Source organism: Hypanus sabinus, chromosome 7 (genome assembly GCF_030144855.1).
Source record: "Hypanus sabinus isolate sHypSab1 chromosome 7, sHypSab1.hap1, whole genome shotgun sequence".
NCBI lineage: Eukaryota > Metazoa > Chordata > Chondrichthyes > Myliobatiformes > Dasyatidae > Hypanus > Hypanus sabinus.
In genome coordinates this window covers 29,354,009-29,372,951 of record NC_082712.1, presented here as the reverse complement: position 1 = coordinate 29,372,951, position 18,943 = coordinate 29,354,009, and the positions used below count along the sequence as shown (strand labels likewise).

Sequence of the window (18,943 nt, the reverse complement as noted above, 5' to 3'; positions counted from 1 at the left end):
AAATGTAATCATCTCAAAGAACCAGTTTAAGCAATGCGACTGATACCTCCTTGGTACATTTTTCAGTCCATTAATTTTAAACAGGACAGATCTTAGGAGTGAATTAATTGATTCCACGTGTCCAATGGAAAACTGTAAATTCAAATGTAAAAGAGTGATCTTCAGTGCCATAGGGAAACAGCATAACTGGATCAGCACAGACCTAAAGCTTTCAATGACTTCCTTTCATACCATTATGATTCCACCATGATTCATACTCCTCTGAGAATGTTCCAAAGCTCTTTGCAGTCAAAGAATACCTTTGAAATAAAGACTCCACTGTAACATTAAAGAAAAATATCAATATATGTTTCCAGGAATATTTGAACAAATATCTTCATATAATTTGTTACTGAAGTGCATCACTTAAATTAACAATAACAAAATGGACTAAACCCACCATTATTGTAGTTCCACTTTAATATGATAAATATATCACCAGCAATTATTCAATATTGCTGCACTAGAGCAGAAGTTCTCAACCTGGGGGTCCATGTTCCCCTTGCTTAATGGTATTGGTCCATGGCATAAAAAAGGTTGGAAAACCCTGCATTAGAGGTTTTGCACTGAAAATGCTAGTTACTTTCTGAACCTACATTTTAATGCTTTACTGAAACTTTAATAACAATGCTGGCATGAAGGAAGGGGAAAGTTTTCATGCCTATCACAAGAACTTTGAGCACACAGAGAAAAAATATGGCTATAGGTATTGTATAAATCTACAATATTTTAGTAATGGCAAATACTAGTGCTCTTAATGGCATTTGATGAATGTGTTCTAATTAAAAAGCATTAAGCTTAATAGCCACCTTATTATGTACACCTGCTCGTTAATGCCAATTTCTAATCAGCCAATCATGTGGTAGCAACTCAAAGCATAAAAGCATGCAGACATGGTTAAGAGGTTCAGTTGGTTTTCAGACCAAGCCAACGAAGAATGGTGAAGACATGTGACTGGCTATTGGTGTCAGTTGGGTGGTTGGAGTAAATCAGAAACTGCTGATCTCCTATGATTTTCATGCAGAACAATCTCTAGAACTTAAGAGTGTGATACAAAAAAAACAAGATTTTTTAAAAAATCCAATGAACAGCGGTTCTGTGGGCAAAAAATGCCTTACTAATGAGAGAGATCAGAAGAGAATGACCAGACTGGTTCAAGCTCACAAGAAGTCAACAGTAACTCAAGTAAAAGTAGTATGTGGAAGACTATCTCTGAATGCACAGCACTTTGAACCTTGAAGTGAATGGGTTACAGTAACAGAACGCTACACTGGGTTCTAATAAAGTGGCTGCTGTGTTTATGTAGTGTACAGATACCTCGATTGTTTCCAGATCCCAGTTCAGTTGAACTGAAATTTGAAAGAAAAGCGATGTGCTGCCACTCAGTTGCACTGAACTTGTGGGGTTCAAATGAAGGAAAATTTGTCCTTTACATGGATTTTATGTTTGGAAGACACTGCTGGATATTAAGAACATCAAGTATTGCAGGTCTACCCACCAGCAAGTTGCTTGAAAACATTGGAGCTGAACTTGTTACAGACCATGATGCAGACTGCCACAGGAAGGTACTGGAGGCAGTACGTGGATGTGTTTCTATTGATTGTAAGACCCTATTGGACATTGGGAATGTAGAATACTGCAAGTCCGGTTCACTGTTTCAATGGTGAGACTGATAATAGAGAGCTGTGCAGGGTTACCTGTTGCAGCCACCCAGGGGATGAGACCCCAGAGGCAGTGTGGCACATTGGATTCCAAGCTGGGTTAGAATCACCCTCCTACTGGTGCTGCTCTCCAGGGTTCGCTCGGTGAAAAGTGAGCCGGATTGCATTGGGCTGCGGACTGTTGCAGGCTTGTTCTTGCTGACAACATCCCATGCACCATCAATCTACAAGGCATGACACTCAGGGACTAGGGCTGTATTATTTTATGTCTATGTTCATTACTATTGTAATTATACTGGCCTTGTGCTGTGTATAACTGTTGGTACTGCGTTTTGCACCTTGGCCCTGTGGAGCGCTGTTTCGTTTGGCTGTTTTCATGTGTGGTTGAATGACAATAAAATTTGAACTTGCAAATAACATGTACTTTATTACTGACAGGGATTGGATTTTCAAACAGTCCATTTGGGAAGCAAGTAGCATGTTGCTGTATTCATCGATAGCCACTTTCTTCAAGTTTACAGTAAAACAAATCAATGGAAGAGGAAGTATCAACCATTTCATCTTATCAGCTCACTGGTTTAACAGCAAAATATAATAAACCATTTATTCCCCAGGGCTTATTCATTTAAAGAATGACTGCACTAATTCTTAGCTTCATTTATCTGAATTGTTTATATATTCATTGTTACTCATGCCTATTCAAAATCAATTAATCTTGGTTTGAAATAATCAAGTAACCCTTTGTGTCCAGACCTGTTTCAGTGGAAGAGAGTTCCATATTTCTACTGTAGGTGAAAGCCAAAAATTACAAGGGTTTTGAAAATCTGAAATAAAAACTCAAATAAGCTTTCCATACCATATTTCAAGTTCAAGTGTATTGTATATATGTTTTTTTTGCATATATACAACCAAACAAAATTATGTTCCTCCAGACCATTTTGCACCCACACAACATGCATCACACACTATTGTACTATAAATAAAATTTCAAATGCGCATAGTAAAGTGCAGTACAGGTCAGCAGTACAGAAACAGCTCACTGTCCTGGTGATGAGACCTTGGTAAGGGCAGGGTATTGCATTTATTAGTAAAATCAGAAAATTGTGAAGAGGTTCACCATAACATTTCAAAAGTTAAGATTATAGCCTCTTGTGTACATGAATTACAAGGATGTTGAACTGAGCTTGAGGGAAGAGTTAAATCAGTTAGGACTTTATTCCCTGGAGCACAGGAGAATGAAGAGAGATCTTATAGAGGTATACAAAATTATGAGTGGTGTCGATATGGTAAGTACATGCATGATTTTTCCCTTCAGGCTGGGCGAGATCAAAACTACAGGTCTTAGGTTAAGGGTGAAAGGTAAAATATTTAAGGGGAACTTGAGGGAGAACTTCTTCAGTCAGAGGTGGTGAGAGTGTGGAAGGAGCTACCTGAGGAAGTTGTGGATGCGAGTTCAATTGTAACATTTAGGAGAAGCTTGTGTAGGTACATGAATGAGATGGTTCGGTTTGTGTAGATGGGAACAAGTAGAAAAACATGTTGGAACTAGCTAGATGGGCCAAAAGGGTCCATTTCTTTGCACTAGTGCTCTGTATAAATAAGCAATACATCTATCCTGATGTGGGTTCTTAACATGGCCCATTAAGCCTACCACATTACATACTGTACTTGAAATAATTCAGATTGGCAACAAAAAAGTATCTGAAGTTGAAGCAGCCAATACATTTAACAAAGACCTGCTCGAGCAGGTTTCTTTTTACACATGCAAGATAAAGCCTTCCCCGCTCATCTTGCTCAGATTCCTTCTCTCCATTTGCAAATGGCCCAGGTTGTTTGGTGGACTGTGAAGGCTGGCGTAAGGAGGAGTGGGAATCATACAGGGTGAGAGGACTGGAGACGGGGTATAAAGAGCAGGTGAGTCAGTCACTAGGGAAGGGGGTTAATATCAGATTTGGATCCAGTTGGGTTCCCAAGAGAGAACTGTTGCACAGAGAAAGATTTCACTTAGAGTGTTTCTGTCTCAAGTTACTTCTAAATGCTGTAAGTCAAGGGTATAATAAATACGACAAGGACAAAACTGCAGAATGATGCAAAGGCTGCATTGCAGTCTGATGTTCCACAAAGTGAAATGCTGAGGTGACAATAATGAAATAACTCGGAGATGCAGAGTTAGCAGTGCAAGGACACGGCAGTACTGCCTGGAGGAGGATATGAAAGAGGTGAATGCTTCAGGAATCTGATTGCAGTGGTGAAGAAGCTGTTCTGAAGTCCAGAGGTGCAGCAGTCAAACTCCTAAATCTCCTCCTAGATGGTATTGGAGAGAAAAGGGAACGGCCAGAGTGGCAATCATGCTTTAACTTACATCTAAATTTGGCCTGCTTCTGAATGAGTAACCAGTGTCATACAATTGGTACGTCACTCTATCACTGCACTTTCTATGTAACTGTTGCACCTAATTCTGCAGCAGGGGTTCCCAAACTTTTTTATGCCATGGAACAATATCATTATGCACAGGGTCCATGGACCCCAGGTTGGGATCCCCTACTTTGTAATGTTATTATTTTCCTTTGTCCAACCTCAATGCACTGTGTAATGATTAACTCTGTATTGACAGCATGCAAGACAAGCTTTTCACTGTTCTCAGTACACATGACAATAAGAAACAAATTCCAATTCCAGAATGTGAGGAAGTAGTAAGAGATCACTCGAATCGAGCATGATGTTCTTGTAAAGGATTGTCCATTGGTGGGTGTAGAGGCCAATATGGGATCTGCATATTCTGGGGCAGAGTGGGCAAGGGTAACCACCCTTCTCCATCAGTTCCCCTTTGTAAACCCAACACTATGGATCCTGACGAAGGGTCTCGGCCCAAAACATCGACAGTGCTTCTCCTATAGATGCTGCCTGGCCTGCTGTGTTCCACCAGCATTTTGTGTGTGTTGTTACCATGGATCCTGCTCCTTTCTCCACTTGCTGATCGCCATGGGACATAATCCGGAATGCCAGGGTGGATTCCCTTAATGGTGAATGCTTGTGCGTGATTTTCTTCACCATGGAGCGGCTGCTCAGGCAGCCAACTCACAGGCCTTGACAGATCGGTGTCAGGGCCCAGTGGCAACGCGACTGGGGACCATTCACTCCTGCAGCCATCTTCTATGAGGATCACCTTGTCCTGGTGGGGAGGCTTGTCAGTTTCTGAGATCCTAAGAGCGATGCTGTCTGGAGTTCAGACATCTGGTGCTCAACCTCACAGCAGTATATGTCAAGGGGGAGACAAAGCACGATCCAACCAAGAATGCTGGCAGAAGATATGAACAAATACCATAAAAGTGGCTCCACATGTGTATTATGTGCTGCACAAATTTGAGCATTTCTATTAGTTTGCATGTCAGAAAGGAGGAAGTGCTTTGGTGCATCAGGAATGCCTGGAGTCTATGTAACTATGCAAACCTGCTTGTTTACAGTAACTTTCAGTGCAAGGTGTATTAGAGAAAACAAAACCTGACCTGCCAAGGGTTTCATACAACTTCCCATTGTTCTCTTCTGGTATTTTGTTGACAATGGACCAAACATATTTTGGATTCCAGACAAAAGTGTCAGTAAGCAAACTATTTCTCATAATACTGCATTATTGAGGAGGCATAAAAGCAATCTGGCTGACTAAACTTTAAGTAATTCACCCTTAATGCCAATTTTCCCAGAACCTCCTCTTTGGCAACAAAACAATGAAAAGTCATTTAACATATAAGACCCAGTCAAATCAAAAGACTTGCCACTTTGAACTTGAACAGCAGGGGATAGAATCTAGGTGCACTCTCCTGCCTGGGTGGTACACTTCAGTGGAATGGAGGATAAGACAAGAAAAACAGGGCAGGGACGAGAGTACCAACTTGCCTTAGCGCCATTAGTCATACACTGACGCTAGCATTTCAAGGAAGTCTGGTGATAAAGAGGCACAATCAAATAAAAATAAAGGGCATTTCTAATGCAAGCAAACTTAAATCTCAGTTAACTTTAAGAACTTGATTTATAATACATAATGCAGCAGGCCTACCTGCCTGTTCTCCTGGCCCAGTTGAAAGAAACGCAAGAAAATAGGGGCAACACACACAAAATGCTGGATGAACTCAGCAGGCCAGGCTGCACCTATGGAAAAAAGTACAATCGACATTTTGGAGGTCTACCAAGGGTTTCAGCTCAAATTGTCGACTGTACTTTTTTCCATAGATGCTGCCTGGCCTTCTGAGTTCCTCCAGCATTTTGTGTGTGTTGCTTGGAATTTCAGCATCTGCAGATTTTCTCTTGTTAGTGGAAAATAGAGGCATGGGAAGAGGAACAAGTCATTTGGTCCCTTAAGCCTGAATCACTTTTCAATGAGATGCCAACTGTTTAATTCTGACTTTATTTCCACATTTCCCTTGATAATCTCCATCAACATAAGTGCATCAATTTCAGATTTTAAATTATCAGTTCAAGTGTCGTTTTTTGCTTGTGGCAGATGTGCTGAACTTCTATGTGTCAAAGCGCACTCGAAAACATGGTCTAATATTTGGATAATTCCCCTCAAATAACAGAAATTGCTTTTCATTCTCTGCTATATGAGGCTCTCTGCAGATTTCTGATATCTGTGGTATTTTGTTCTGTATAAATTTGGTGAAGCTGTGCTGCAAGGAATGTGAGGCAAAGAATGTGCTGTCTAAATAGAAAGCTCAATATTCCAATTCTGATTCTGTACTGTAATTCTGTATGACAATTTACAGACCTTTGTGCATAGACCCCTTTGAATCTCCATTGCTTCTACATTTTCATTATTTAGAAAGTTCTCTTTTTTTATCCTGCATGCTTCCCTGCTTTCAAATCCATCTGCTACAGTTAAATCCATTTGCTCGAAGCGCTAACATCTCTCCGTCACAAATCAATATGTTGTGTTAGGTTAAAGTTCCCTTCAACTTGGAATCTCAAAAGGAAATATCTGGTCATTAATATTATTGCTGCTTGTCAGATAGTGTTATACCCTAAACAGCTGTGTATTTACCTACTTAATAATAGCAACTTATAAACATAAAAGATTTTCTAGATGCTGGAACTCCAGAATAACCTTTCACCTTCTAGTTTGTGCTCCTTTTCCCTCCCCTACCTCCTGTCCATACACAAAAATACAACTGCAGATGCTGTGCATCAAAGAATACGTACATGACGCTGGAAGAACTCAGCAGGTCAGGCAGCATCTGTGAGAAAAGAGTAGCCAACGTTTCGGGCCGAGACCCTTCATCAGTAATGGGGGGCGAAGAGCGGACCGAAGCCCAGTAATAGAGATAGGGGAGGGGGAAGGGCTAGAGGCACCAGGTGGAGAACCAGAGGAAGGATAAAGGGGGGAAGGGATAAGCATGAAAGAACTGCAGAGATAAAGCAGAGTTGAAAGGGGAGAGGGGCAGAGAGGGACCTAGGATGGGGGGAGGGGGAGGGAATTACCAGAAATTGGAGAATTCAATGTTCATACCACCAGGCGGCAGATGAGGTGTTGCTCCTCCAACCTGAGTTTGGCCTCATCATGGCAGTAGAGGAGGCCATGTATGGACATATCTAGATGGGAATGAGAGGTAGAGTTGAAGTGGGTGGCAACCGGGAGGTCCTGTCTATTGTGACGGATGGAGCGGAGGTGCTCGATGAAGCAGTCCCCCAATGTGCGTTGGGTCTCGTCGATGTAGAGGAGGCCGCACCAGAAGCACCAGATGCAATAGACGACTCCAGCAGACTCGCAGGTGAAGTGTTGCCTCACCTGGAAGGACTGTCTGGGGCCCGGAATGGTGGTAAGGGGGGAGGTGTGGGGACAGGTGTAGCATTTGCGCTTACAGGGATAAGTGCCGGGTGGAAGTTCTGTGGGGAGGGATGTGTGGACCAGGTAGTCGTGGAGGGAACAATCCCTGTGAAAAGCTGAGAGGGGTAGGGAGGGAAAGACATGCTGGGTGGTGGGGTCCCATTGAAGGTGGCGGAAGTTGCGGAGGATAATGTGTTGGATCCGGAGGCTGGTGGGGTGGTAGGTGAGGACAAGGGGAACCCTGTCCCTGTTGTGGTGTCCCTGTCCATAAATGCTGCATGATTTACTGAGTTCCTCCAGCATTTTGTATGTGTTAGTACTAACAATAGCAACGGTTTTGAAAAGTAATTCATTGGATGCAAGTTGTTTGCATATTCTTCCAAGGGATTTAATAAGCCTCTTTATAATTGTGAGGACATCTTTAGTAACTAGCTACATTGTTCTAACTACAAATAGACTGCAGGACAGTGAATGCAAATCAGTTTTACACCATTCAAAGTTCGAAATGACCAAGCTTCAGTGCACCAATGAAACCGTGGTAAACATGATGTAATGTGTACAAGAGGCACTTGGTGTTCCTTATGGGAAGTATTCTTTTAGGAAGTGTTTTAAATTGGATCTTCACTGATGGATAATATGTTGAGCCAACCTTCATTCTAGTCTTTCTTTCAATGTGCGAAGCTCAACACTTTAGATCCGGGATTCCCAACCTTTTTTTTATGCCATGGACCCTTACCATTAACTGAGGGGCTGTGGACCCCAGGTTGTGAAATCCAGCTTTAGATCTTCAAAGCAAAAGTGGTAGTGTAAACACAACAATACCCCAGCTAACAAGCATCAGTGATCAGAACTCTACACTTCAATATACACTCAGTGGCAAATTTATTAGGCATAGGGGGTACCTAATAAAGTGGCCACTGAGTGTATGTTCATGGTCTTCTGCTGCTGTAGCCCATCCACTTCAAGGTTTGACACCTTTTGCATTCAGAGATGCTCTTCTGGACACCATTGTTGTAACATGTGGTTGCTTGAGTTACAGTCACCTTCGGTCTGACCATTCTCCTCTGACCTCGCTCATTAACAAGACACAGAAATGCCACTCACATGATGTTTTTTTTTGTTTTTTGCACCATTCTCTATAAACTCTAGAGACTGTTGTGCATTAAATTCCAGGAGACCAGCTGTTTATGAGATACTCAACGCACCCCATCTGGCATTAACAATCATTCCATGATCAAAGTCACTTAGCTCACATGGCTTCCCCACTCTGATGTTTGGTCTGCATAACAACTGTCTTCTTTTATGCCCTGAGATACAGCCACACAATTGGCTGATTAGATATTTACACTGATGAGCAGTTGTACAGAGTGTACGTAATAAAATGGCCTTTAAGTGTCAATCAAATACAGGTTTGCAATCTGTAAATGTCAAACATAGTGCCAAAACCTACAGTGAAAACACACTAAATACGAGTGTTTATCATCTCAGTAAGTGACTCTCTTATGGGGGTGGTCAACTGCAATGCCAATTTTTCCTTGATTTGGGAACAGTCTAAGAAAAATACAATTTATTAATTTTAAATGGGAAAACACACAATAATTAAAATGTACAACTTAGATTTGGTTCATTAGCATAAAAAAGTATTTTTCAATACTCTATTTTTGAGTAACTCAATCGTGACATTATTGAGTAATGGTGGAGCTAACCTACTAAGCCTGTTCCTGTTCCTGTTCCCTAAGTTTCATTATGTAGAACACAGAACAGTAGGTCACAGGAACCGTCCCTTCAGATCACTACCTCAGTGCTGACCAGGACACTATTTAAACGTGCATCTGCCTGCACATTGTCCATATCCCTCTGCTCCCTATTGTATTCGCTTCCACCACCTCCCCTAGCAACCATTCTAGGCATCCACCACACTCCATGGTGATCTCCTTTAAACTTCCCCCTTTCGCCTTAAAGCTCTGTCTTTTAGCATTTGACAGTTCCATTCTGGGAAAGGCACCCACTCCAAATTATCTGCACCCTTTATGAGGCATAGTGACCAGATAACTATGCCATTGCTTGCCTAGTCCTTGACCTAACCTGCTGTACAACTGGACTAGTCGTAGTGCCACTGATCTATCAGTTGGCTGAGAGGCCACACCCACACCCCCTACAAAAGCATTCCAAAGTAGTGCATGTGTTTGAGAGGGGACCAACCACAGGAGAATTCTGCATAGCCACCCATCTATCTGACTGAACCTTTGGTGTGACCATCTCCCTGAAACTCCTGTCTGTCGCAATTCCTGCCACTTGTATTATCCTCAGTGAGTCCATCTGCTCTTGCAGCTGAACCATGCATTCTGAGAGGAGATCCAGTTGGACACATTGCTGAAGAGATAATCACCAGAGACAGTTAAATTTTCCCTGGTCTCTTACACAGGAGGGACGTACTTCTCCAATGACTGCCATTACTGCCTCTCTTAACATTTCTCTACTTTCCATTTTCAGCTTCATTTTAGGTGAAAGGAATTGCTCCACTTCTTCAAATGACAAGACTTTCTTTTAAAGCGATATCAGTTTGCCTCTTCCCTAATGGTAATTTGCAAGCTGGGAATTCTGGATTTGAACTACTTTATATTATTCTGCCGCATGGAGCACCTAGCCAACAGGACCAGTTTCCCGATATCTATCATTTGTTTTGAACCCAGCTTCTGAAACTTACTCTTGAAGGGTTTCAAACCCTTGCTCTTTGTAGAACAGTTCTTGTTTCATCTGGGATAGTTCTCTCTTCAGCTTGTTTACCTGGGAAAACAGGAATACAATTAAAATCGTTCAGTGAAAATATAGGGTGCATCAGGCAATCTAGACGGTTCTGACATAGGGTCTTTTTCTTTAGCTCTGTTTCACTTCCTAAAGATGTGCCCTGAACTGATGAGGACTTCCAGCAATTTCTGGTTTTAGAATAGTACAGGCCCTTCAGTCCATGATGTTGTGTCGACCTACATAAACCAATTCCACAATCAATCTAACCCGTCCCTCCTACACTGCCTTATAACCCCCCCCCCCCATTTTTGGGTTGAAAGACAGTGCTAATGCTTTATTTACAAGTGTACATCCTCTTAATTTGTAGGCAGCTCTTAAATGTGAAGGGCTGTTTATTGCACACTCATAGCTTGATAAGATATATAAATTAATTTCCTCTTGAAAAGATTGTTTTAACTTAGACCTCCTTCCTAGAGGGTTGCATCATTACTCTGACACTGCTATGAACAGAAGCAGTTTCTTTCACAAGCTCAGAAGGGGTTAACACATCAGATCAAGATAGTTCTGTTCCTAAATATGTCAGAGGTTCACCTAACGAAACACCTTCTCTATTTTGTATGAAACCATGAGGGACATAGATAGGGTAAATGCATTTTCATTTGCAGGGTTGGGAAATCAAGAACAAGGTGGTGTAAGTTGAGAGGGGAAATATTTAGTAGGAACTTGAGGAGCAATTTGTGTTTTTTTAAACAGAACGAGCTGCTGGAGGAAGTGGTTGAGGCAGGTACAATAACAAATTTTAAAAAGGTTGTACAGGTACTTGGAGAGGGAAGGTTTAGAAGGCTATGGGGCAAATGCGAGCTTGGATAGTAGTCATGATTGGTATGCACCAGTTGGGCCTGTTTTTATGCTTCCTGACTCTAAGACTCTACTGACAAAAGTAAGTCTATATATCAATATATCACCCACACAAACATCAGGATAACGCATCCGAATGTTAATTGAGCCCCTAGTTAGAAGCCACCTGTCCAGGGGAACATGGCTTTAAGAACAGTGAAAATGTTCTATCTTCTGGTGTACACTCTCTTCATTTATGGGTATCACTTAAGTATGAACAAATGTTTATTGTTCACTCATAGCTTGACTAGATATGTAAATTAATCTCCTGTTGTAAAGATTGTTTTCACCAGACTAATGCTATCACTGGTTAGGAAATAGAACGATAATGTTTAAAGAGCCAGGAGAAAGGGACATGGATAGGAAAGGCACAGAGGATTATGAACCTAATGCGGGCAAGTGGGATTAGTGTAGATAGGCCTCATAGGAGGCGATAGATGAGCCCTCCTTTCTCTGTTGTATGATTCCAGAATTCTATAATTCCAAGTTCTATGAGATAGAGTTCTGAAGTCTGGATCATTTCTGGGCGGGTGGCAATCAGCACAAGAGATCTTTTGTTAGCAACGCAGCGCAAGGTTTAAAAGGAGCTCGGGTACTTTTCAGTTTTTTTTCTCGGCGGGCAGCAATCAGTACAGGGCCAATGAAAAGAAAGGAGGTGTAAGCTGAGTGTTGTGGGGCTGTTAGAGTGGTCTTCCTTTGGCTCAACAGGCTTGGACAAGCACAGATGCAGGCACTTAGTAAGAAAGTTTTCTAGTAAGTTTTGTTTTTCTTTTGGTACATAGCTAGTGTGCTGAGAATGGATCCAGAAGTAGTGGTATGTTCCTTGTGTTTGATATTGTAAACTTAGGAGACCTCCAGTTTCTCTAATAACTACAAATATACTAAGTGCTCAAGCTACAGCTCGTTTGAGACCGTGTTAAGGAACTGGAGTTGCAGCTCGATGGCCTTCGGCTGATATAGGAAAATAAGGAGTTGATAGATGGGAGCTATAAGGAGGTAGTCACACCTAAGTTGCAGGAGGCAGGTACCTGGGTGACTGTCGGGAAAGGGAAAGGGAACAGCAACCACTGGCCATACCCCTCAATAATACAGATACCACTTTGGATAATGTCGTGGGGGATCTACCTACAAGGGTGAAGCCATAGCAAGCTGCTCTCTGGCAGTGAGTCTGGCTCTGTGGCTCAGAAGGGAAGGGGGAAGAGGGTGCAGTAGTGATAGGGAATGCCATCATAAGGCAGGTTCTGTGGAAGTGAATGAGACCGCTGGATGGTATGTTGTCAGGTTAGGGATGTCTCAGACTGAGTCCACGGCACACCAAAGGGGGAAGGGGAACAGCCAGAAGTCATGGTACATATTGATGCCATCAACATAGGTAGGACAAGGGAAGAGGTTCTTAAGAGAGAATATAAGGAGTTAGGTAGAAAGCTAAAAAGCAGGACCTCCATGGCAGTAATCTCTGGATTGCAGCCTGTGCCACATTGAAGTGAGGGTCAGAATAGGATGGATTGCCAGATGAATGTATGGCCAAAAAATTGGTGCAGGGGCAGGGTTTCAGATTTCTAGATCTCTTCCGGGAAAGGTATGACCTATACAAAAAGTATGGGTTACACCTGAACCCAAGGGCACCCCATATTCTTCTGGGAGGGTTTGCTAGAGTTGTTGGGGAGGGTGTAAACTAATTTGGCATAGGGATAGGAACTACAGTGATAGGGCTGAGGACAGGGCAGTTGGCATACAACTAGATGCAGTGTGTAGTGAGACTATGAGGAAGGACAGGCAAATGACAGATCAAAATTGCAGTCAGTGAGATGAGTTCAAAGAGTAACGGGCCACTGGTAAAAAGTAAAATCAAATCCTTAGAAAAGCGCAATATAGGATTAGAAGATGTAGAATCCAAGTGGGTAGAGTTAAGAAACTGCAAGGCTAAAAAGACCCTGATGGGAGTTATATACAGGCCTCCAAACAAGCCAGGATGTGGGCTACAATTTCTAATGGGAGATAGAAAAATGCATGTCAAAAGGGCAATGTTGTGATAATCATGGGGGATTTCAATATGCAGGTAGATTGGGAAAATTCGGTAGGTGCTGGACCCAGAGGGGGAATATGAAGGATGCCTATGAGGTGACGTTTTAGAGCAGCCTGTCGTGCCCATTAGGGAATGGCAATTCTGCACTGGGTGTTACGCAATGACCCAGATTTGATTAGGAAGTTTAAGGTAAAAGGAGCCTTAGGAGGCAGTGATCACAGTATGATAGAAATCACTCTGCAGTTTGTGAAGGAGAAGCTAAAGTCTGATGTATCAGTGTTACAGTGGAGTAAAGGGAATTCCGGAGGCATAAGAGAGGAGCTGGCCAAAGCTGATTGGAAGCGGACACCAGTAGGAATAACAGAAGAACAACGAAGACTGGTGTTTCTCAGGAAAATTCGGAAGTCACAGGGTAGATGCAACCCAAATATACTGAAGTACCCTAAAGGGAGGATAAGACAACTGTGCTGATAAGGGAAGCCAAAGACAGCATAAAAGCAAATGAGAGGGCATATAATATACTATAGTAAAAATTAGTGGGAAGTTGGGGGATTAGGAAGGTTTAAAGAACCAACAGAAGGCAACTAAAAAGCCATAAAGAGAGAAAAGATAGAATATGAAGGTAAACTAACCAATAATATAAAAGAGGATACAAAATGTTATTCCAATATATAAGGAATGAGAAAGATATGAGTGAGGATATCAGACTGCTAGTAATGACGCTGGAGTGGTAGTAATGAGGGGTAAAGAAATGGCAGGGGAACTTAACAAGTATTTTGCTTCAGTCTTCACTGTGGAGATATAAGCAGAATGTCAGGGACAGAAGAGAGTGCCAGGGACAGAAATGCAGGAGTGTCAGGGACAGGACAAGGTGCTTGGGAAATGGAAAAGTCTGAAGTAGGTAGGATGCCAGGGCCAGATGGACTACACTCCAGGATTCTAAAAGAGGTGACTGAAGAGATTGTGGAGGCATTAGTAATCATCTTTGAAGTATCACTAGATTCTGGAATAGTTCTGAGGACTGGAAAATTGCAAATGTCACTCCATTCTTTAAGAAGGGAGCGAGGCAGAAGAAAAGGAAATTATAGGCCAGGTAACGTGACATCAGTGGTGGGAAAGATGTTGGAGCCTATTTTAAAGAATGAGCTTTCAGGGTTCTTGGAGGCACATGATAAAATAGGCCAAAATAAGCATGGTTTTCTTAAAGGAAAATCTTTCTTGACAACTCTGTTGGGATTCTTTGAGGAAATAATAGGCAGGATAGACAAAGAAGAGGCAGTGAATTTTGTATGTTTGGGTTTTCAGCAGGCCTTTGACAAGGTGTTGCAGGGAGGCTGCTTAACAAAATAAGAGCTATTGGAGTACTAAAATATTTAGAAGATCCACTGATTGGCAGGAGGCAAAGGGTCAGAATAAAGGGAGTCTTTTCTGGTTGTCTGCTGGTGACTAGTGATGTTCCACAGGGGCAGTGTTGGGACCTGCTTCCTTTCATGTTATATGTCAATGATTTGGATGAAGGAATTGATAGCTTTGGACCAAGTTTTCAGATGATATAGAAGATAGGTGGAAGGGCAAGTAGTGTTGAGGACACAAGGTACCTGCTGAAGGACTTCACAGATTCGGGAAATGAGAAAGGAAGTGGCAAATGGAATATAATGTTGGGAAGTGCCCGGTCATGCACTTTGGCAGGAAGAATAGAGGCATAGACTATTTCGTAAATGGGGAGAAAATTCAAATCAGAGGTTTAGAGGGACTTGGGAGTCCTTGTGTAGGATTCTCTGAAGGTTAGCTTGCAACTTTGTTGGTGGTAAGGAAGGCAAATGCAATGTTGGCATTCGTTTTGAGAGGATTAGAATAGAAAAACAAGGAAGCAATACTGAGGCTTTATAAGGCACTGGTCAGACTGCACTTGGAGTATGGTAAGCAGATTTGGGCCCCCTATCTAAAAGAGGGTGTGCCAGCTCTGAAAAGGTTCACAAGAATTATCCCAGGAATGAAAGGGTTAACATGCGAGTAACATTTGATGGATCTGGATCAGTACTCACTGGAGTTTAGAAGAAAGAGGAGGGGGATCTCATTGAAACATCAAGTATTGAAAGGACTGGATAGAGTGGATGTGGAGAGGATGTTTCCTATAGTGGAGGAGATTCAGAACTGAGGGATATTCATTTAGGGCAGAGATGAGGAAAATTCCTTTTGCCAGAGGGTGGCGAATCTGTAGAATTCTTTGCCACAGACAGCTGTGCAGGTCAAGTCACTGGGTATATTTAAGGGAGAGACTGATAGATTCTTGATTAATCAGGGTGTGAAAGGTTACGGGGAGAACATGGGAGAATGGGGTTGAGAGGGATAATATATCAGCCATGCTGGAATGGCAGAGCAGGTTCAATGCACTGGATGGCCTAGTTCTGCTCCTAGGTTTTATGGTCGAAAGTATCTGCATGGTAATCATGAGTAACTCCCAAACAGAAGAGATTCCACAGATGCTCAAAACCCAAAGCAACACATGCAGAATGTTAGAGGAACTCAGCAGGTTAGGCAGCATCATGATTGCAAAGTGCTTGGTGAGGATCACATGAGAAACTCGCCCAAGGCATTCCCTGCAGAAAGTTATAAATCTTTTGGGTAAGAGTTGAAAATCTTTGTGAGGAGCTACAGATTCACTCAGGTTAAAAAGTCAAGAACACAATTAAACATTTCTGGACTCATGCCTACAAACTATCAACTACAGAAACTAAAAATAAACCAGGTGTTACACCTGCTTTCCATCTTCTCAGTGTACCTCTGTCTGAATCAAATTCTCTTAGCATCTGTTATTCTTACCCGGAATTTCGTGGTTGTTATTTCAGCCTTAAGGATATCAGGATCATACTTAGTGCTTGATGAAGACCCTGAGAACACTGGAAAGTGAAGAATGAAGATTAATTAGCCACTGAATTCCTAACATTGTCAGTAAATTTTACTGAAGCACAACAACCAGAGTTTTCCCCCTCTTTAGATAATAGGTGTTTCCATTTCTCCACCACTAAAGCGGGCAGTTCCATATTCAGTCATATTGGAGCATTCATTCACTTAACCTATCTATGTGCCCTAGCAGCCGTCATATGACTTCTATACACCTTTCTTTCTTATCCAATTTGGTGTCATTATGTTACAAGATAACTTTTTTTCACCTTTATCTATGTCATTTATATACATCTTAGGTATCTGAATGTGATATTATACCAGTGAAGAACATTAGTAATGATCTTTCAAGAATCACTAGCTTCTGGATGGCTCCAGAGGACAGGAAAATTGCAAATGTCAATATGCTCTTTAAAGAAGGGAAGGAAGCAGAAGAAAGGAAATCAAAGGTGCAGAGGGATTTCGGGGTCCAAGTGCAGGATTCCCTGGAGGTTAATTTGCATGTTGGTAAGGAAGGAAAATGCAATGTTAACATTCATTTTGAAAGGACTAGAATACAAAAGCAAAGATGTAATGTTGAGCCTTTATAAGACATTTGTCAGACCGCACTTTTGAGTGTTGTGAGCAATTTTGGGCCCCTTATCTAAGAAAGGATGCGCTGGGATTGGAGAAGATCCAAAGGATGCTCATGAGAATGATTCCAGGAATGAAAGGGTTAATGTATGAAGAGCATTTGATGACCCTGGTCCTATGCTCACCGGAATTTAGAAGAGGGGGGGTTTATCATTGAAAACTATTGAATACTGAAGGGCAAACACAAGGAAATATGCAGATGCTGGAAATTCAAGCAACACACACAAAATGCTGGTGGAACGCAGCAGGCCAGGCAACAGCTATAGGGAGAAACATTATCGATGTTTCGGGCCAAGACCCTTCATCAGGACTGGATAGAGTGAATGTGGAGAGAATGTCTCCTATAATGGGGGAGAACAAGACCAGAGGGCACAGCCTCAGATTTGAAGGACATCCATGTAGAATAGAGATGAGGAAAAATGTCTTTAGTCAGAGGGTGGTCTATCTATGGAATCCTTTGCAAGAGACAGCTGTGCAGGCCAAATCAATGAGTATATTTAGAGCAGTGTTTGATAGGTTAGTCAGGTTAGTCAAAGGTTGTGGGGAGAAGGCAGAAGAACGGGGTTGAAAATGATAAAGACTCAACCACGAAGGATGGTAGAGCTGTCTTGATGGGCCGAGTGGTCCTATTTTGCTCCTTTGTTTTATTATCTTATTGTAAGGACCATTCCTGACATGTCCCTAACAGTTTTCTGCTTACAGCAGACCTTGGAAAAATTGTCCCTTTCTACGAATGACAGGTTTGGATCTAATCCCGCTTAACTGGATTGTCTCACACGAAGGTATGTAATTTCCGCTGAGGTCCTACCTACATTCCTTTTCTGTAATTAGTGCTGAAATCATGATGACACCATGAAGGCTGGTTTATACTCGTGCATACGGGCTATGCCGTGGCCTACACTGTAGCGATTTTCACCTCTGCATCGCTCTACGCCATAGCGAGCATGCATTGGCGTGCGCCAAAACACTAGCTGGCAGTGGGGTTTCTATGCCACTGTGTTGAGTTTCTTCATGAGAGACATGGACGAGGAAATGTATTTTAAAAATTTTCGCATGTCAGCAGGTAGATTTGACAATTTGGTTCATCTATTTCGCATCAGTGTACCCACAGCCTACAGACATGGCAGAGAAGAAGCAACCGGCAATGCGTAGGAGGAAATGTGATGCTACCAGGTGGACCAATCACAGTTGTTGCGGTCTGCGTCGCCACGACACGAGTTACTTTTCTGGAGAGGTGCATGTCACCCTATAGCATAGGGTACGGCATAGGTACAGTGTAGGGTACACGTTACCTACTGCGTAGATGCGACACACAAGTATAAACCAGCCTTGAGAAAAACTTCATTAAAGTTCTACACTGTAATCTTGGCAATAGAATCTAGCATGTGGTAATATGAGAAAAGCAGAATACTTACATGACACAGTTCATTCATATTCCATAGCCATTAGCATTAAGTATGACAAGAATTATTCCCAAAAAACAATTTACAAATGTAGGTGTTAAAGATCAGAAGTTGTAAATAATATGTTGTGGATATTCAAGACAATGGAATACACTTTAACCCTCATCACCAGTGTGCTAATCTGGCAGATCATCACATACTGTTTATGCAACACACCCATTATACATACCAATGCCAACGTAAATGTACAAACTACATTCCTGAGAAGATTTTCATGGCCTGAATATTAACTGGTATTTGCAACCAAAAATATGCACACTCACAGAGACGGCTCTGTGTTGACCCTATGGTTTGTTTATGTATAATTGCACAAATATGGGGATGGGCAGTTGATGAAATGTAGATGTTGGAAGCCCACCCACGAGATTAGTACATCAAAATAAAAGGTAAACAGAACAGCAGGAAAAAGCTCTTAGGTTTAGGTTTATCGAGCCCCTTGGTAGTAAAAGCAGGGAGCTCAGCTTTGAGTTGTTGTTGATATTAACCCACTCCATAGCAACAGCAGCAGTAGCAACAGTGCTAGGGGATGAATCACCCCAGAATCTACAGCAATACTGGATTAAAAAATTATTCTAAACATCAGTATCATTAAATGCAAGCACACTTGGGAGAAGAGTTCAGATTATGCTACCCATTCCTTGCTGTTACACATTTTCCAGTTATCAATTGCTATAGAAGGTAGAATCACAAATCACAATTTTATGGGGAGTCTTTCATGCGAGGCATTTTCAAATGGGGTGCCACAGTAGCTTAG

General features: G+C 42.0%; 1 protein-coding gene across 8 annotated transcripts in view; it reads right to left on the bottom strand.

The window, feature by feature from the left end:
- The window catches only part of LOC132396621 (protein WWC2-like), a 248,051-nt gene that overhangs the window by 81,061 nt on the left and 148,047 nt on the right, over positions 1–18,943 (bottom strand). For all 8 annotated transcript variants that reach the window (XM_059974319.1, XM_059974317.1, XM_059974320.1 and 5 more), the window contains 2 exons: positions 16,013–16,089; positions 10,226–10,305 (listed from right to left, as the gene is read on the bottom strand). In XM_059974319.1, the coding sequence (XP_059830302.1) occupies positions 10,226–10,305; positions 16,013–16,089 (157 nt within the window). The remainder of the gene's footprint in view (positions 1–10,225; positions 10,306–16,012; positions 16,090–18,943) is intronic.